The following is a 20,941-nucleotide window of genomic DNA, read 5'->3' on the forward strand; positions in this document are numbered from 1 at the left end:
ACATTTAATGTTCAGATGAATTGAGTACATGAGGACACCAATGGAAACAAGATGAAAAGGCTTTCTTGGATTGATCCTTTTAGCAGGACCCTGTATTGCAGGCCTACTGTTCATGCAAACTTTAATAAATTATTCAATTAATTAATAAAAACATTTTATACACTAGCTGTACAGAGAAGATCTCTAGACTTACTATATAAATGAAGCTGCTACCTTTAAACACATTTTAAATCTCAGGTTGTTTTATTTTAGAGGTATTAAAAATGTAGCCTAGCATAAATGCTCACTTCATAAATGTGCAGATATCCTGGCCTACACTAAATAGAATAATTGTTTGTTTACTGTTGAGTGAGAGAGAAAACAATAATTAAGCAAACCGTTTTTTGTGTAGACCTACTAAAGTCAAATAGTTTGGGGAAAATGGCTGCTAATAGTCCCAAAAGTGTGACATATAGCTCTGCTTAAAATCATTTCTATTTTGGCACAAGCCCATATCGGTTTCCTTTCTCACCTGTGCTTATTTCTCTTTTAAATAATGTTACCTAACGCTTTGTGTACTGTTAACACAATTAAGTGGTCGAAAAGGTATCAATACTGCAATATAGAAATACTTTGTTACGTTAAGTAAATGTCCGGAATTCAAAATGTACTTGAGTAAAAGCACAAAAGTATTGGCATCAAAATGTACTTAAACCAAAAGTAAAAGTACTCATTACGCAGAATGTCTCATTTCAAGTCTTCGAATGTATAAAAATGTTTTCAAAATAGCCAATCTACAGTTGAAATGATTTGACTGAGAAGAAGTGTGTCACTCTGTAACTGTTTTATTACTAGGAACATATACATTATTTGTCCACAAGGGGGAGGCATTGTGAAAGCAATGTGACTTGGCCTTGTAGACAGAGGAAAACAAAAACTGTACTTTTTTGAGATATTTGTACTTTATTTCGAATACCCAATACTTTTACTTCTAAGTTCTACTCCACTACATCTCAGATTCAAATATTGTATTATTTTACTCCACTACATTTACAGCTAGTTATTAGTTACTTTGTAGATTTTCATTATTACTAACAAACTCAGACAAAGCCAACTCTTGTTTCATGACAGTCATGACAATAAACACAATGTTTTGGTCCGATTAAATAATTGGGAAGAAGGAAAAACGGACTAAATGGATATTAGTACCGACCGGTGGTTCCATTCTCTAATATAAGCCCCCACAGGTCATTAATGACCTGGTTCCAGGATACCCAGGACAGAGTTGTATCCTAATAATACTGTGCCTCTCCCAAACATGGTGTAGGCCTAATTAAATAGCACGGATTGGCAATTCCTTACATCGCCTAGAAAACCAAAACAAATCCATATTATACTACTACTTTTTGACCCTGACGGAGGCGTGGCTTTCAATTAGTGTCAGAATCCGTGCTTTTTCACTGTGTTTGGGAGAGTTCGGGTTTGACATTATTTACGATTCTGTGCTATTGGGTTACAACTCGGACGGGCTGAGTCGGCCCTACGGACATGGGATCTCGACGCTTTCTCAGTGTTGTCTCTCGTGGCTCAAGTTTGGTAGAGACTGCGTCACAGTCTATGGGGAGGATTTCCGAATAGGCCTATACAGATTTGGGCGTTTTCTAGGCGTGTATGTACGGAATTGCCAATCCGTGCTATTTCACCATGTTTGGGTGAGACAGCGTTAGCCTGGCTAATAAGCCAGACCGAATCAGCCGTTGGCAAAAAAAAAATTGCCTGCCGACACGACAGTGTGATTTGAGTCTGGCTTATTAGCCAGGCTAAGGCTGAGCTCACACCTTTCATGCAATTCTGTGCTCGTTGGATGCTCGTTGGATGCATGTTGTGTTGTGTCATGGCCGCCCAATGCATTGCCAATGGAGGTCACATGGTTTGACCCAACATTGTGTTGTGTGAGGGGGAGGGGCGCAGTCGTGCACCCCTCCCCCTCACACAACACAATGTTGGGTCAAACCATGTGACCTCCATTGGAAATGCATTGGGCCGCTGGGCGGCCATGACACAACACCCAACGAGCACAGAGAATTGCATGAAAGGTGTGAGCTCAGTCTAAGGCTGAGCTCACACCTTTCATGCAATTCTCTGTGCTCGTTGGGTGTTGTGTCATGGCCGCCCAGCGGCCCAATGCATTTCCAATGGAGGTCACATGGTTTGACCCAACATTGTGTTGTGTGAGGGGGAGGGGCGCAGTCGTCCGCCCCTCCCCCTCACACAACACAATGTTGGGTCAAACCATGTGACCTCCATTGGAAATGCATTGGGCCGCTGGGCGGCCATGACACAACACCCAACGAGCACAGAGAATTGCATGAACCGTGTGAGTGCACCCTAAGGCCTCACTCAGACCTTTGCAAATGTCCAGTGGTCAGCCTGTCTTTGCCCAAATGTATGTCCTCGACTCCGGATGGAGAGAAGTACAGATTTGTGAATATGACTCTTCCCAAAACACATAATTGCAAAACACAAATTAACCACTTCAACAATATACAAAAAAAAGAGTAGTTCTACATTAAGTATTGATACTTTTCCGTAAGTAAAACGTGAGTCCACGCACTGCTTTTGAGTACCACTTTGATGACAATACTTTTGCACTTCAAGTACATTTTTGAATATATCAAACATTATTTACAGTATTCTTACATTGTGGTATTGATATTTTTAGTAAAGAACCTTTATTCCTTAATTGGAATAAAATAACTTTATAGAAAACCAACCTCTGATGGAGTGTGAACATAATATTCCATAACAGTAGTTCAACAAAGGCAGCAGATGTCATGGTCAGTCTTTTTATTTCAGTCAACACAAACAACAAACCCATATCTTTCAGTCACAACAAAACATTTAGCTTTCCTCTGCTGTTAGCAGTCAGTCAAACTTGTTTCTAAGTGTTATCCGTGAAAATGTATTCAAAAGAAAATTATTATGTACAGATCAGTTCAATTAAAGCTGCACCATGTAATCTTTTTTGAATTGATAAAATTACATTTTGTCAAGCAAGGGATAATGTATGGCTAGGTGGTCATTGTTGATGAATAAATCACCGTCAGGGTGATTAGCCACCGACGCAGAGCGGAGGTGGCATAATCACCCTGAAGGCAATTCTTTACATTTATTTATGGAAATGATTAGATGTTTTCATTTTATTTATCAAATACTTTAAAAAAAATGTTGGAATTGCTTTGAATTAATGAAAAACAAAAATGTAGGAAACTGAAAAAAAAGACAATGACCATTGTCACCTGATGAATGTCGGTGTTTTAAACTAAATGAAACACTGTGGAGCTGAGCTGTTGTGCGGACTTACGCTTCTTCCAGATTCAATGTATCCCCTGAGCAAGCAGGGCATGGCTCTATTAGCTCCATGGCAAAGATTCTGATTCATGATTCTGTAAAGTTAAATAGTGCAGCTTTAAAGGACGCCTACTGCATCTGATATAGCAGTGGTTCCCAAACTTGTCAGGTCGAAACCCAAAATAAATATTAGTTTTCCAGGGACCCAAACTAGTGAAAATAGCCGATCTACAAGCTCACATTTATTTTTTATATATGGAAATCATTAGATTTTTTTTAAATTGTATTGATCAAATACTTTAAATAATTGTTGGAATTGTTTTAATTGTGTGATGTAGTACAAACATCCACTATGTCCCTGGCCATAGTGGATGTGGAGAGGAGAGGCTGCGATGCTACGGACACGTCCCTGGCCATAAAATAGCAGATCTACAAGCTCATAGCACGGCACCAAGGGGGGGGGGGGGGGGTGCCTGGAACAAAATACTGTATTTTCAGATGGGGGTCCCGCAGCCAAATACAGATACTTCTGGGGGTCCGTGACATGACAAAGGTTGAGCACCACTGACATAGAAACATGAGGTCTTTCAGAAAACTGTCAGGATTTAGAAGGCATTTGTAGAATCGTCCTCAGGTCTAAATGGGTTGGAAAATAAACAAAGCAGTGAAGTTATAAGCGTATTGATTGAAATATGTATTAACAGTTTGCAGAATTACAGTACATTTCAAGCACAAACTCAATACAAAGACTGTTAACTGTGAGTGGACGACACCATAAAGCATTACACTTGTTTACAAGAGGGTCCACCGTGTTCAATTAATCAAAACATTTAGAGAAGTACAAATAGACACTTCTATATAGCTAAAGAACAGAACAGGAATTCATCATAAAGGAGGTAAAAAGGGAAAAGAGACATATACAGTGAGGGGAAAAAGGGGTGGGTGGTGGTGGGGAGGGATTCCGATTTTACGGGTGCCAGTTTTGAAATTGCAGCCGTCCGTATGGTGCCCTTTGAGAGCGGTTTTGAAGGAGTCAAGGGATTCGCATGTCTTCATGACTGTTGGTAGGGCGTTCCACATTTTGGTGGCATAGGAGCGAAAATAATGTAGTCCCTTGTTGTTTGTGCCGAATCTGGGTTGATGCTATATGTATAACTGCTTTGAAACGCTGAGGAAGAAACGCATTCGTTTCTCTATAGGTGGACTGCTGCTTGATTGTGTTTTCAATAATGTTAATATAGCATCACAACAATTTTATCACTTTAACAACATTTTATACTTTGTTTGACTATTCAAAAATAGATCTGCTATTTTTGACAAATGTTGATCATTTGTGTTTGCAGGGCTTTTTTTCAAAAAGGACAAGTATAAACAAACAAGTATTAAGTAACAGATTAATAAGACAAAATGGGGAAAACTGAAACACAAACCAAAAACTATAAGACAAAAATTACACATAATATTATAGCTATAAATAAAGTAGCAGGAAGTAAAGTAGCAGCAGCAGGCAGTAAAATGTCAACCAGAATAACCCGTTCTGAGTCTAACTCGTCTCCTCCCTATATGCACTGGCCCAGACAAACCTGTTAACTGTGAACAAATAGCACCATAAATCATTACACTTGTTTACAATAGGGTCCACCGTGTTCAATTCATCATAGAACATTTAGAGACTTTAGGAAATCATCATAAAAGGAGGTGCGTGCGCGCGCGCGCGTGGGGTTCCGCATAGTATCGGGTATCAGAGAGCACTTTGAATTCACTTTCATTTCATTCAATTGAACACGCTTGACCATTTGGATTGTGGACAACTAGTTGGACACAGACAACTCTGGACTCCATTTAGATTGTGGACAACTTGACCACTCTGGACTCCATTTAGCCTCGTCTGGATGAAAGCCTACAGGTTAATATCGGGTAAGTGTTTTTAATCACTTTGGAACTGTGCCGTTTTTACAGTGTTTATACAATGGCAGAAATAATCAATCGATTTGTTTTTTCACATGCCGTCGAATAATGGTTATACATTTCAGACGAAAGCACAATAAAGACAGTACAAAAACTGCTACTTTATTGTGGACAAAACCATGAAGCACTATATTAATAAAGCAATAAGCCACGAGCGCCGAGGGTCTTCTACCCTCCCATCCATTGTAAAATACCCGGTAAGCTGGGGCCTCGAGTGGCTTATTGCTTTTCTAAAACCGTTACAAACAAATAGCAATATTAACCTAATAAAACTATTAAATTCACAAAAGTAGCTACGCTTTGCGCCACCAGAGCGAGCCAGCCACATCACTTCCTTGTTTTGCTGCAAGTAGGCTATGTGACGGGAGAATAGCGCTTGATGTCTTTACGGGGCCACCTGGAGCCACACATTCACAGTCATATGAGCCGGGCGGCGCTTAGACGCCCGCACGGCATGGGTTTGTAAGGCAATCAAGCGCTCCCCTTCCCCAGTACAGCTACAGAGATGCGGAATCAGCTGCGAATGATATAAAGTGATTGAAGGTGTGGGTCAGAGTAGTATAAAAGAGAGTAATGACACTCCCGTTGACTCTCATTGTAACAATGGAATGCGAAAGCGCTCATTCTATCTCAATGGAATAGTTCCAGCCATAGGAGCAATGTTTGGAACTATCGCCCATAGGCACCCGCTTTGCGGCGAGATCAAAGCGTGTCACCACTCTCTTACTACATTACTCTGGTGTGGGTTATCGGTGAAATTTACACCGGTCACGTGACGGGAACCAGCCAATCAGAATCAAGTATTGGGACTACCCGTTTTAGACACTTGTTTTGCAACAGGGTCCACCGTGTTCAATTAATCATAATGGGCTCTATGCAGCCAACACACACACCTCCTTTATGATGAATTCCTGTTCTGTTCTTTGGCTATATAGAAGTGTCTATTTGTACGTCTCTAAATGTTTTGATGGACCATCTTGTAAACAAGTGTAATGCTTAATTGGGTTGTCCACTCACAGTTAACAGTTTTTGTATTGAGTTTGTGCTTGAAATGTACTGTAATTCTGCAAAAATGTTAATACATATTTCAATCAATAAAAAATAAATAAAATACCATGTGTTGCCATGTCCGCTTGTTATAAGCGACTTTGGTCTTGTTTTTCAGTAAAGTTGCTTGAAAATATTGACAGTAGTTGCAGGTTGTGTTTTTTTTGGGCGTGATTCTAAAGTGTAGTTGATTATTTAGGCTTGTTTCCTAATGTTGTTTAAACCTGTGATTCTGCTCAAACATTGTCATGAAGGACTAAACAGCTTGACAGCTAAACAGGTGTGTGTGTGTGTGTGTGTGTGTGTGTGTGTGTGTGTGTGTGTGTGTGTGTGTGTGTGTGTGTAGACTCCACTTTGATGAGCTCCATCATTCCAACATGGACATAGTGAGTACAGAACCCTCTAGACTCCATCATTCCAACATGGACATAGTGAGTACAGAAACCTCTAGACTCCATCATTCCAACATGGACATAGTGAGTACAGAACCCTCTAGACTCCATCATTCCAACATGGACATAGTGAGTACAGAACCCTCTAGACTCCATCATTCCAACATGGACATAGTGAGTACAGAAACCTCTAGACTCCATCATTCCAACATGGACATAGTGAGTACAGAAACCTCTAGACTCCATCATTCCAACATGGACATAGTGAGTACAGAACCCTCTAGACTCCATCATTCCAACATGGACATAGTGAGTACAGAACCCTCTAGACTCCATCATTCCAACATGGACATAGTGAGTACAGAACCCTCTAGACTCCATCATTCCAACATGGACATAGTGAGTACAGAACCCTCTAGACTCCATCATTCTAACATGGACATAGTGAGTACAGAACCCTCTAGACTCCATCATTCCAACATGGACATAGTGAGTACAGAACCCTCTAGACTCCATCATTCCAACATGGACATAGTGAGTACAGAACCCTCTAGACTCCATCATTCCAACATGGACATAGTGAGTACAGAACCCTCTAGACTCCATCATTCCAACATGGACATAGTGAGTACAGAACCCTCTAGACTCCATCATTCCAACATGGACATAGTGAGTACAGAACCCTCTAGACTCCATCATTCCAACATGGACATAGTGAGTACAGAACCCTCTACTCTGCACAATAAAGACACTGATCGTTTCCTGTCTGCTTTGTGGTCTTTCAGAGCCATTTTGAACCCAGTGTGCACACAGAGCAGTCAACCAATCAGTACAGGTGAGTTATCCTAGTCAACCAATCACTACAGGTGAGTTATCCTAGTCGACCAATCAGTACAGGTGAGTTATCCTAGTCGACCAATTTCTATTTTAGTTTTAATCACTTGAATAGTTTTCATTTAGTTTTAGTCACCTGGAATGTCTTAGGGTTAGTCTAGTTTTAGTCGACTAAATTTCATAAGATATTAGTCGACTAAAATGTATTTTAGCGGGCCTTCATGCCGTCGTAATGACAGTTTTTACACTTGCTGAAAATAGCCGATCTACAAGCTCACAACGCGTCGCGCTGCGACACGTTGTGGGCTTGTCGATCAGCTATGTTTTCATTTAGTTTCCATTTCGTTTTCGTCAGTGGAAAAAGGTAGTCGACGAACATTTTTCTTCTTAGTTTTAGTCGACGAAAACAACACTGCAGTCAACGGATACAGGTCAGTTATCTTAACACAGAGCCCGCCAGAAACGAGGAACACGGAGCAACATTCAGGAGGTGTAGTTCCAGACTCTATAGCATTCAGGAGGTGTAGTTCCAGACTCTATATAGCATTCAGGAGGTGTAGTTCCAGACTCTATATAACATTCAGTGTTTCCATTGTGGAACATTAAACATTCGACACTCAAAACAAAAGAACGAAATAACAATAATGCAACAGAAACATCAACTCAAAAATACATAGAACATTTAAATATACTTGTTCAATTTGAAGATGAGTCAACATCATGTTTCTATTCAACCATCCACTGGGATTATAAATGAACTGATGCGGCAACGTGACACCTCATGAAGTCAATGGATGAGATCAATACACATGTTTGTTCTGAGTCACAGGCAGTGGTGGAAAGTAACTAAATACATGTATTTAAGTACTGTACTTAAGTACAATTTTGAGGAATTTGTACTGCACTTGAGTATTTCCAATACTTTCACTTCTACTTCACTACATTTTGGATACAAATATTGTACTTTTACTCCACTACATTTATTTGAAAACTTTAGTTACTTTGGAGATTGTAATTTTGATTAGAAAACATCCATTAACCACTCCAGCCCTATATACATTTTGGCCATTTGAAAATAGCAGATCTACAAGCTCACAATGCATCGCGATGCGACGCATTGTGAGCTTGTAGATCGGCTATTTTCACAAGATTTTGTACACATTTTGAACTTGTGAAAGGGGACATTCTGCAATACGAGTACTTTTACTACTAAGTATATTTGCCAATACTTTTGTACTTTCACTCGAGTACATTTTGAATACGGGACTTTTACTTGTAACGGAGTACGTCTACATTGCAGTATTGATACTTTTACTTAAGTAAAACATTTGAGTACTTTTTTTCACCACAGGTTCAAGTTCGACAGGTCCGGGCTGTTCCAGTGCAGCGAGACAGCGTTGGTGTTTGTAACGACAGGCGAAGGAGAGGTCCTCTACAGGACTGTTCAGTGGAAGGAGAGATGGTTCGAGCCAACAGGAAGGACTCCTGGAGGTCCTCTGTTTGACATCCAGTGTCCTCAGAAGTCTGTCTGCCAGCTACACCTGCCACACTGTGACATCACACCTGGTGAGTCAGCTACACCTGCCACACTGTGACGTCACACCTGGTGAGTCACTGTTGAGACTTGGATGGTTAGAGCGGCGTGATTACATACAAAGTCAATGCAAAGACGAGAAGTTGCGCGGACGGGCATGGCACGAACAAAGCTAACATCCACCTGGTGTCTATCTATATATAGATTTAAATGTTCCAGTTCATAGCCTACTGCAGACCTGGTTGACTATAGCTTTAAATGTTCCAGTCCATAGCCTACTGCAGGCCTGGTTGACTATAGATTTAAATGTTCCAGTCCATAGCCTACTGCAGGCCTGGTTGACTAGATTTAAATGTTCCAGTCCATAGCCTACTGCAGGCCTGGTTGACTATAGATTTAAATGTTCCAGTTCATAGCCTACTGCAGGCCTTGTTGACTATAGGTTTAAATGTTCCAGTCCATAGCCTACTGCAGGCCTGGTTGACTATAGATTTAAATGTTCCAGTCCATAGCCTACTGCAGGCCTGGTTGACTAGATTTAAATGTTCCAGTCCATAGCCTACTGCAGGCCTGGTTGACTATAGATTTAAATGTTCCAGTTCATAGCCTACTGCAGGCCTTGTTGACTATAGATTTAAATGTTCCAGTCCATAGCCTACTGCAGGCCTTGTTGACTATAGATTTAAATGTTCCAGTCCATAGCCTACTGCAGGCCTTGTTGACTATAGATTTAAATGTTCCAGTTCATAGCCTACTGCAGGCCTTGTCGACTAGATTTAGAAGACATTTTGAAGCTCTTAATTGCTACTAAAATGATATATTGTTAATTTGGAGAAATCCATCATATAACAATTAAGTCAATGAGTGAGAAGCACAGAGTGGAGTGGGTGGGGCTTAGCGAAGGGTGAAGTGGTTTAGACATTGTGTTAAGATACTGTACAATCTATTGTGTTTCTTTTAAGATGTTGTTTACATGGAATGGAATCTATAACGTTATTTTCTTTTCCCCACAGGTGATGGGGTGATGTCCGTGGCCCACATCACAGATGAGGGTCTGGAACTCTTACAACCACAGAGAGTGACCCAGACTCATGTGGTTGTAAATGTGAACCATCTGTCTCTCTTTGGGATCCTGGAAAGAACGAGCTACTTTCAAAACAAACCAAAACGTGCTCAGGTGTTGGTGTTCTGTCGAGAGTCACCGATACGGAAGACGCTGAGTGTGTTACTGGTGCCCAGTAATGTGTCTTACGGAGAGGTAAAATATATCTGTTGAAGTAATGTGCCTTACGGAGAGGTAAAATATATCTGTTAAGTAATGTATGTGTCTTACGGAGAGGTAAAATATATCTGTTGAAGTAATGTGCCTTATGGAGAGGTAAAATATATCTGTTGAAGTAATGTGCCTTACGGAGAGGTAAAATATATCTGTTGAAGTAATGTGCCTTACGGAGAGGTACAATATATCTGTTGAAGTAATGTGCCTTACGGAGAGGTAAATATATTTGTTATGTAATGTGCCTTACGGAGAGGTAAAATATATCTGTTAAATGATTTTCCTTGGATCATTACGGAATGAAATAGATATTTTAGAATGCAAATCTATTGAATAGAACATAAATGCTTCAGAACAGAGTGTATTACCTTCACAAAAGGGTCTTTTCTGAGCTTCTGTTGCTGTCATTTCAACAACTGTTCTAATTAAGGTCTATTTCTGCTACACCGTTCTCTTTCTGGCTGATTCAGCAATACCATTGATGTCCATATAAGTGTAACAAGCCTGCATAGTATGGACACTACTAAACTTAACCAGCCAGCATTACTGTACCCTCACTTAGTTTAGCATGTCCTTCTATAGAAGAGCATCTTGAGGTATACAGGGGTGTTGAACGCGACAACCAAGGAGGGGCCATGTGGCCCCTAGAGGGCAGCGGTTCCCACACCTTTTCATGTCAAGGACCCCCGAGTGAACACTTATTAGCCCGTGGACCCCCATTTGAAAAGATATGCCAGGGACCCCCATGAGAGAAGATGTGTATGGCTCTAGCAGTGATTCTCAACCCGTTTAATTTCAAGGACCCCCCAGTTCCACATGCATTAGTCTACGGACCCCCCATTTAATGACATTTCTATCTCTGGGACCCCCAATTTGTATTGTAAAACCAATGTTAATTTAACTCCGAGTGCACAAATGGACCTGTTGGGGTCCATTTGGTTCCATTTGTACACTCAGAGTTACAGAGCCATGAGGGTTCATTTGGTTCCTAACTATCATATACTGTAGCTGGGGGCCCCCTGGAACTCCCTCAAGGACCCCTGGGGGTCCCCAGACCCCACTTTGGGAACCACTGGCCTAGGGGGGTCATTTCATTTGGCTCCTGAGAAATGTCAGCTCTGCCTGCCTACATACCGGCCACTATGAATGAACCATCTGATCAAACCGTGTTGGTGTCATTTTAGGTGATGGAAGCTCAAGAAGACAAGCAACGCATCGAGGTCACCTCCTCCAACTGTGTTCTCATCCCAGACCAACGCTACAGTCTGTCAGTGCTGCAGTGTCCTTCACAGAAAGTACAACCTGAGGTATGTTTTAAACCTACAATATCTGTTTAATGTATGGTAAAGCAGTGTGAGTTAAAGAAACTGTTATTTTCACTCCTCCGCCACTACTACTGCTACTACTACTACTGTAGGCTATAGGTGGCTGCGTTACTACTTGCCTCTCGGGCCATGGCTCTTTAGCCGAATGGTAACGTACGTGGCTTACTGATACGAGGTTCCGGGTTCGCCTCCCAGCCGGCGCTACATTGGTGGCAGCGGTGTGTATGGGTTCTGTATCCCTGGCGACACAGACTAGCACCGTTGAGCGTGGTCGACAGCACGTACCCTGCCTGGGGTGGAGGTCCCCCAGTCAGTCGAGCCTAGCTCCTGGCTGGGGTGGAGGTCCCCCCCCAGTCAGCCGAGCCTAGTTCCTGGCTGGGGTGGAGGTCCCCCCCAGTCAGTCGAGCCTAGCTCCGGCTGGCGCGCATGGACGCGCTTCCAGGTTGGGGGGGACGACTGTAGGCTATAGGTGGCTGCGTTACTACTTGCCTATCGGGCCATGGCTCTTTAGCCGAATGGTAACGTACGCGGCGTACTGATACGAGGTTCCGGGTTCGCCTCCCGGCCGGCGCTACACTACTACCAACTAACATTATTACTAGTATAACCACTACAACTCCACTACCAATGCTAATATTATTACTGCTGCTACAATCACTACCTAGCAAGCACTACTACCAATACTACCATTAGTATACTATAATCACTACTGTATCACTACTACCATTAGTATACAACTATAATCACTACTGTATCACTACTACCACTAGTATTACTGATACAACTATAATCACTACTGTATCACTACTACCATTAGTATTACTGATACAACTATAATCACTACTGTATCACTACTACCATTAGTATTACTGATACAACTATAATCACTACTGTATCACTACTACCATTAGTGTACAACTATAATCACTACTGTATCACTACTACCATTACTGATACAACTATAATCACTACTGTATCACTACTACCATTAGTATACAACTATAATCACTACTGTATCACTACTACCATTAGTATACAACTATAATCACTACTGTATCACTACTACCATTACTGATACAACTATAATCACTACTACCAATACTACCATTAGTATACAACTATAATCACTACTGTAAGTAAGTAAGTACATTTTATTTATAAAGCACCTTTCGAAACAAGGTTACAAAGTGCTGAACAGTGACAAAATATAAAACAATCAGGTTAAACAAACCTAGTAGTAAAATAATGCAAGAAATATATATATATACACATACATACATGCATCATAATCAATATGTAGCACTACTACCATTAGTATACAACTATAATCACTACTGTATCACTACTACCACTACTGCAATTAGTATACAACTATAATCACTACTGTATCACTACTACCACTACTACAATTAGTATACAACTATAATCACTACTGTATCACTACTACCATTAGTATACAACTATAATCACTACTGTATCACTACTGTATCACTACTACCATTAGTATACAACTATAATCACTACTGTATCACTACTAGGCTGCTGTAACACAACCCAAGTCTCTGTTTTCAGGCTGCACCTTATTTTGATGCCTATGGACCAAATTACCATCCAACGTTCCTGGTGACTATGGATGTCAATGCAGAACACTTCTCAATGGAATTATCGAGCCCCAACTCTGGACCGTTCTGGCAGCAAGACATTACCCTGGGAGGTAAAGTTATGGACTTTCATTCAACCTTGGGATAGCCGTCTCACCCAAATACGGTGATTGGCAATTCAAATACACACCTAGAAAAACCCCAAATCCGTACATATTACACTGAAACTGAAATGCTCCACATAGGGGCCCCTCCGTCAGCCGTCTCTATGCTCCACATAGGGGCCCCTCCACATAGGGGCCCCTCCGTCAGCCGTCTCTATGCTCCACATAGGGGCCCCTCTGTCAGCCGTCTCTATGCTCCACATAGGGGCCTCTCCACATAGGGGCCCCTCTGTCAGCCGTCTCTATGCTCCACATAGGGGCCCCTCCGTCAGCCGTCTCTATGCTCCACATAGGGGCCTCTCCACATAGGGGCCCCTCTGTCAGCCGTCTCTATGCTCCACATAGGGGCCTCTCCACATAGGGGCCCCTCTGTCAGCCGTCTCTATGCTCCACATAGGGGCCCCTCCGCCAGCCGTCTCTATGCTCCACATAGGGGCCCCTCCGCCAGCCGTCTCTATGCTCCACATAGGGGCCCCTAACTCCACATAGGGGCCCCTCCACATAGGGGCCCCTCCGTCAGCCGGGCACCCATAGAGGTATAGAAGGATACAGCCCCACCCCCCGAGCCATTCATTTCAATGGAAGTTGCTCAGTGGCGTTTTGAAGCACCCGGAAGACTGCCGGAAGTACCGTTATAACTCAACGTCTCCAGAAGACTGCCGGAAGTACCGTTATAACTCAACGTCTCCAGAAGACTGCCGGAAGTACCGTTATAACTCAACGTCTCCAGAAGACTGCCGGAAGTACCGTTATAACTCAACGTCTCCAGAAGACTGCCGGAAGTACCGTTATAACTCAACGTCTCCAGAAGACTGCCGGAAGTACCGTTATAACTCAACGGCTCCAGAAGACTGCCGGAAGTACCGTTATAACTCAACGGCTCCAGAAGACTGCCGGAAGTACCGTTATAACTCAACGGCTCCAGAAGACTGCCGGAAGTACCGTTATAACTCAACGGCTCCAGAAGACTGCCGGAAGTACCGTTATAACTCAACGGCTCCAGTGAGCGGAAGTTAAGCCCGGGATGACGCACCGCTACGCACATGACGTCACTGAACGTCACGTCCACTTCCATGGAACGTGCTGCAGTTCCACTTTTCGCCAGTAGGTAGTGGCAGCGTCAACGTTGGATTAGCCTTACTGGGGGCTTGGGGACACCACCGAGCACGCTGAAGCGCGCCAGTTGTAGCGTCGAACCTTGTGAAGTTCGGTAGAGCCGACTCAGCCCCGGTCGAGTTGCAACCGAATCGTAAATATGTCAAACCCGATCTCACTCCCCACACGCGGTGAAATAGCAATAGCAATTCGTCGTGGTCAAAACAGTAGTAGTGTAATATGTAGGGATTGTGGTGGTTTATGTAGGGACTTGCCAGTCCGTGCTATTTCACCGTGGTGAGATGGGCCTCGATGTAGAGACTCTCTGGTTAGTTTCTCTTCATAATTTGAACACTTTTATTTCTTGCAGCACAATCTACAGGAGCAGCTGCTTCCTCACCAGGTGAGTTTCTAGCTTGTAGATCTGTTACTTTGGATGTTTTAGCGTGCCGCTGTAGTGAGGTCAAGTAGCGTTAATTCATGAACAAACACAAACACGTTTAAATATGGAGATAAGAGATAAGAGATTTCTGGGTTTCTTCCCGACAGCAACGATCTATAACGATCTATAACGATATCTATGACGCGCATATATATATATATATATATATATATATATATATATACTACCAGCACAAACTATCACTTTACTGCAATTCTTTTAATAATAATTGTTAGCTCCTATATGGCGCTTTCCATTTTCAAACAATGTTAAATGAATGTTTAAACATGTTTCACTCACATAGTTTCACCAACAACTCAATGTTCAATCCTCTTAACTGCAGAGACACACTTTGTGGACCAACATCGGTGTTTCCTGGTTGACAAGGTGGAGAACGTGGGTCCCATCCTAGATGTACTCTATGACGAGGACATCATAGACAATGAGGGCTACAGCAACGTGGAGTCCAAGCCCACCAATCAGGACAAGATGACGGCACTCTATGCTCTCCTGACCTCCAGCACAGCCAGAGACACTTTCCACAAAGCTCTCAAGGAACACGAGAATTCTCTCCTTGAAGAACTGTAAGTCATTTGCATTTAATTAAGCCATGTTGCGGCGGGAACGCCTTGTGGTGTTTTAAAGCATTTATGTTATACTTAAGCTAGCTGTTGAAAAATAGCAGACCTACAAGCTACGAACTTGTAGGTCCTTTTTGAAAAATCGTGAGAATGTGCCTCGAATCTTTGAATATATATTATTACAGAGTGAACATTTTAACTCAAATCTTTGCTACTGGGGGGACCCTGGAACAACATATTATTTTCAGATGGGGGTCGATGGCCAATTACATATAATTGTTGGGGTCGTTGACATTAAATATTGAGCACCACTGATACAGAAACATATAGGTATTTCAGAAAACTGTCAGAATTTAGAAGACATTTTATAAATTTCAACGTCAGGCCTAAATGGGTTAAATTGTTTTTTAGAGTTACAAGAGAATGGAGCTTTTCGGGCTGTGTTATTTGAATCATTATAATTCATCCTCTTGATTCCCAAGAGCCCCACACTTTCATTCCAATGTTAATCTACAGATTGATGTAGCCCTAGGCTACTTTTTATTTGTGAACCTGTACATATTTATTAATGTACGATCAGCCCTTAAAACAAGGCTCCAGACTTCCCAAAACAAACTGGTCAGGCTACTACTTGGCCTCACTCCCCGGACCCACCTCACCCCTGCCCACTTTGACAGGCTGGAATGGCTTAGGCTGAGCTCACACCTTTCATGCAATTCTCTGCTCGTTGGATGCTCGTTGGATGCTCGTTGGGTAGTGTCATGGCCGTCCCTCCCTAGATGCATCCATTTCCCACAAGGTTTTGCGGGAAGTGGGCGGTGCGCTAGAGCGGAATGCGGAAAACAACAGACCCACGTTTATCTGCGTGTAGTTTTTGGTGACCAATACGGCGATATGTGGAGTTGTACACTGTCATAATAAAACGGATGGCTTTTTACATACAGAATGGGGCACTGGCTTGCTAAATGAATCAAACTTTCTTCGAAAGACGTCATCCTCTTCTGAACAAGCCAACACACAGAGTCAGTGCCTTTAAATCTGGTACTGATTGTTGAAATGACTGGAGACAGCCGTGCGTCATTTCATCATCATCATCACGTCCACACCCAAACGCAGAAACGCATTGAACACAGGATAAAATCACTGCAGTAGCAGGTTTCAATATTGTAGGCTATATTATACTTGCTTTTATATTTACACTTATGAGGTGCCAATCATATTTTTTAATGAAGGAATAAGTACCGCATTTTAAAAGCCACCTAAATTGTGAGTGGAAGTGGAACATGTTTCTTTCATTGTCTGTCAGCATGTCACACTATGTGCAAAATCCCGACTCTCGACTTTTCTCAATTTAAAAATGATAGACACTTTACCATTGCTCTGGCGACTTGGCAAGTCCTGCACATAAATTAATAGCAGAGTCAGACCTATAGAAGTAACAAGTTGTGAGCTTGTAGAGTGGCTATATTTTCGAGCTGTATAATAAATGTCACGTTATAATGTGTAGGCTGGCTAATACAAGTTCACGCGCGCACATTGTCAGCATGTAGGCACAGTGACATGCATTCAATGGTGCGCCCTTAATTACCTAAACATGAGAGAGATGTGCCATATACGCACGATGCGATTCCATTCACACCTCTCTCTCTCTCTCTGCACCCTCTCTCTCTCTCTCTCCTCGCATGACCATGACCATGAAATGGAGAGCAAAATACAGCACGATATAGTTTCACATGCGGCTATGCACACACCACGCATAGACTTGTTGGTGTAGGCTACTGCGCAATGGCATTTGGCCTGGGTCCTTATTGGTAGGTTAATATCCACAGTTTATCCGTAGCGGTCCGCAATGAACCTATTGTTCAAGCTTCGCACTCCAATACAAATTAGAGTGTATAGGCCTGCACCACAGATCATATAGGCTGCATGGCTAACAGGACTTGGGCACTACCCATCTCTCTATATCATTTGATAAAGGCATATTAAAAACATGACTTGTACACCCAATGAAAATATAAACTTCACAGAATATATACCACTTCGAATTATAACAATCGGTTGAAGATTATCTGAATATCACACAAGTAAAATCTCAACTTTTTTGCGCAACGGGCCATTGCGCTGAGGACTGGCAGTGTTTTACATATACTTGAGGACCTCTGCTTGGAACGCTGCATGTGGACGCAACACTTGGAGCTTGTAGATACACGGAATGACGATAAACATTTCACAGAATATATACCACTTTGAATTAAAACAATCGGTTGTGCTTAGCACTCGGCACCAATGCAAATGAAATAGTCCGCACTGGACTAGTAGGCTGATATATTTATTATTGGATGCAGCAGAGCAGAGCCTTTGCTCACTGCAGTTGATGCAACATAATACGTTTTAAAGTTGTTAACAGTGATATATAAACATGAACACTTGGATAGATATCTGTGTAGTTTCCATGCAGGCACAAGCTGCATTTCTCACCTAATTATAGTAAAAATGATATGCGCTAATAAGCGGTGACATCATCATTTCTCAAAAGCTCTGTCACTCTCCAGTCGGACTTTTCTGCGGGGCTCAGGAGACTACAACTAAACTCCGCCCATTGGGATACAAAACAGCCCTTCTCTCCTATTGGTTGGTGGTTAACCCCACCCTCTGTGTTGGGTGGACGTTGGGTGGATGTTGCGCCTACAAGCTGTTGTATGCATAGATATATGGTTGTATGGCTTTCGGCTGTGTGTTGACTGCCCCCCCTCCCCCTCATACAACACAATGTTGGGTCAAAGCACGTGACTCCCATTGGTAATACATTGGGCGGCCATGACACTACCCAACGAGCATCCAACGAGCATCCAACGAGCAGAGAATTGCATGAAAGGTGTGAGCTCAGCCTTAGGGTTGACGACAGAGTACAGCATCTTGCAATGGGTCTGGTCCACAAGATTCGCTACACCACCAAGATACCCATGTACCTGTCTAAATACTTCACTAAGATATCCATGTACCTGTCTAAATACTTCACTAAGATACCCATGTACCTGTCTAAATACTTCACTAAGATACCCATGTACCTGTCTAAATACTTCACCAAGATACCCATGTACCTGTCTAAATACTTCACTAAGATACCCATGTACCTGTCTAAATACTTCACTAAGATATCCATGTACCTGTCTAAATACTTCACTAAGATACCCATGTACCTGTCTAAATACTTCACTAAGATACCCATGTACCCGTCTAAATACTTCACCAAGATACCCATGTACCTGTCTAAATACTTCACTAAGATACCCATGTACCTGTCTAAATACTTCACTAAGATATCCATGTACCTGTCTAAATACTTCACTAAGATACCCATGTACCTGTCTAAATACTTCACTAAGATACCCATGTACCCGTCTAAATACTTCACCAAGATACTCATGTACCTGTCTAAATACTTCACTAAGATACCCATGTACCCGTCTAAATACTTCACCAAGATACCCATGTACCTGTCTAAATACGTCACTAAGATACCCATGTACCTGTCTAAATACTTCACTAAGATACCCATGTACCTGTCTAAATACTTCACTAAGATACCCATGTACCCGTCTAAATACTTCACTAAGATATCCATGTACCTGTCTAAATACCGATGTACCTGTCTAAATACTTCCTTAATGTCAACAAAGTCCACACCCACAACACCAGAGGGAGTTCAACAAACCACGTGCAACCCAGATTCGGCACAAACAAGGGATCTAAATTAATTTCGCTCCTATGACACCAAAATGTGGAAGGCCCTACCAACAGTCATTAAGACATGCAAATCCCTTGACTCCTTCAAAACTGCCCTCAAAGGGCACCTACGGACGGCTGCAATTTGAAACTGGCCCCCGTAAAATCTGAATTTGTGTTTCTGCACAGATATTGTTATTCACAGCAGCGTTGTTGTTCTTCTCCTGTTAGGAAGTAAGTGATGCTGTTGATGGACCAGGAGTGCTGTGCTTCCCTGCTTGGCCACCAGATGTCCCCATTCGTCGTCTTGTCCATATTGCCTGTGTCTCAGTCTTTGTACCGTGCTTGTTCATGGGATTTCATTTTATTGTTTTATTTATTGGAGGGGGTGGGGGATCTCTGCCAGGCCGATTTTTTTTTTACAGGACTTGACTTGGACTAGACTATAAGTTAATGGTGTGCATGTGTAATGATGAACAAATCATATTTGCTTGAGCGATTACTTATGGATTCGATTCATGGGTTAATTAGTCATGTTTAGACTACATACGCCCTACCAACATTAAGACATGCAAATCCCTTGACTCCTTCAAAACTGCTCTCAAAGGGCACCTACGAACGGCTGCAATTCGAAACTGGCCCACGTAAAATCTGAATCCCCCCCACCCCTTTTCCCCCTCACTGTATGTTTCTTTCCCCTTTTTTACCTCCTTTATGATGAATTCCTGTTCTGTTCTTTGGCTATATAGAAGTGTCTATTTGTACGTCTCTAAATGTGTTGATGAATTGAACAAGGTGGACCCTCTTGTAAACAAGTGTAATGCTTAATTGGGTCGTCCACTCTGTTAACAGTCTTTGTATTGAGTTTGGGCTTGAAATGTACTGTAATTCTGCAAACTGTTAATACATATTTCAATCAATACAGAACATTCTCCTTGGGTACTGTGTTTTTATTCACAACCTCAGAGGTGCCAGAACATATCGTGCTTCTAATTCTACTAGTAAAGAACATCTACTTCTTCAACAACACAGTTTAGTGCAACATGCACTCTAATTGAATGACTTAAACTGAATGTAATGGGAGTTCTGCTCGACTGATACTGACTGATTATCGGAGCTCTAGAAACATTGCATGGATACGACGTAAGGCAGCAAATTTGACTAAAGCACCAAAATTAAGAGGAAAATACATACATACATGAAATCTACATATGTGACGTGGTGATGACTGGGTGTGAATCCTGATGAACGAATGTATGAATGCCTGAATGAAGTTTACTTTACAAAAGTTACAAGGGGGGGGGGGGGGGGGATTTACATTGGGAGAGGATATGTCCAAAGTAATGCTGATAGACCATTATTTTAAGTAAGAAATAATTCACAACAAACTAACAAACTACAAATTGCAAATTTGCAGTCTCGCGGGTGTGAATAATATAGGAGTAGACCAAGCAATTAATTCAGAAGAGAGTCCAAGGCGTCGTCCTCATTTCAAATTTAGTGTTTATTTAAGGACAACCAAAGATTAACAAATTGTGACCAACAGCAGTAGATCCTCTGAATGCCAAGTACAGAGAAGACATGGCAGCCTATACACAGGTGCCTATGCCCATACATATATACACA

At 42.0% G+C, this 20,941-nt stretch overlaps 1 protein-coding gene across 4 annotated transcripts; it reads left to right on the plus strand.

The window, feature by feature from the left end:
• Positions 1 to 5,071: 5,071 nt before the first annotated feature.
• LOC306918538 (NACHT, LRR and PYD domains-containing protein 1a-like) lies at positions 5,072 to 20,148 on the plus strand. Of its 4 annotated transcripts, none has more exons than XM_079531439.1 (10): positions 5,072 to 5,247; positions 6,692 to 6,731; positions 7,523 to 7,572; positions 8,923 to 9,137; positions 10,119 to 10,363; positions 11,566 to 11,688; positions 13,279 to 13,420; positions 14,937 to 14,969; positions 15,313 to 15,592; positions 19,547 to 20,148. In XM_079531439.1, exons 2-10 carry the CDS (start codon positions 6,723 to 6,725, stop codon positions 19,551 to 19,553), a joined length of 1,104 nt encoding a protein of 367 aa, XP_079387565.1. In that variant the 5' UTR covers positions 5,072 to 5,247; positions 6,692 to 6,722; the 3' UTR covers positions 19,554 to 20,148. The 4 variants fall into 4 exon arrangements, with proteins under 4 accessions (XP_079387565.1, XP_079387566.1, XP_079387563.1 ...); XM_079531440.1 differs by lacking the exon at positions 5,072 to 5,247 and adding an exon at positions 6,011 to 6,037; XM_079531437.1 differs by lacking the exons at positions 5,072 to 5,247; positions 6,692 to 6,731 and adding an exon at positions 7,344 to 7,451.
• Positions 20,149 to 20,941: the final 793 nt, after the last annotated feature.

Source organism: Electrona antarctica (genome assembly GCF_951216825.1).
Source record: "Electrona antarctica genome assembly, contig: scaffold_259, whole genome shotgun sequence".
NCBI classification, from domain to species: Eukaryota; Metazoa; Chordata; class Actinopteri; order Myctophiformes; family Myctophidae; genus Electrona; species Electrona antarctica.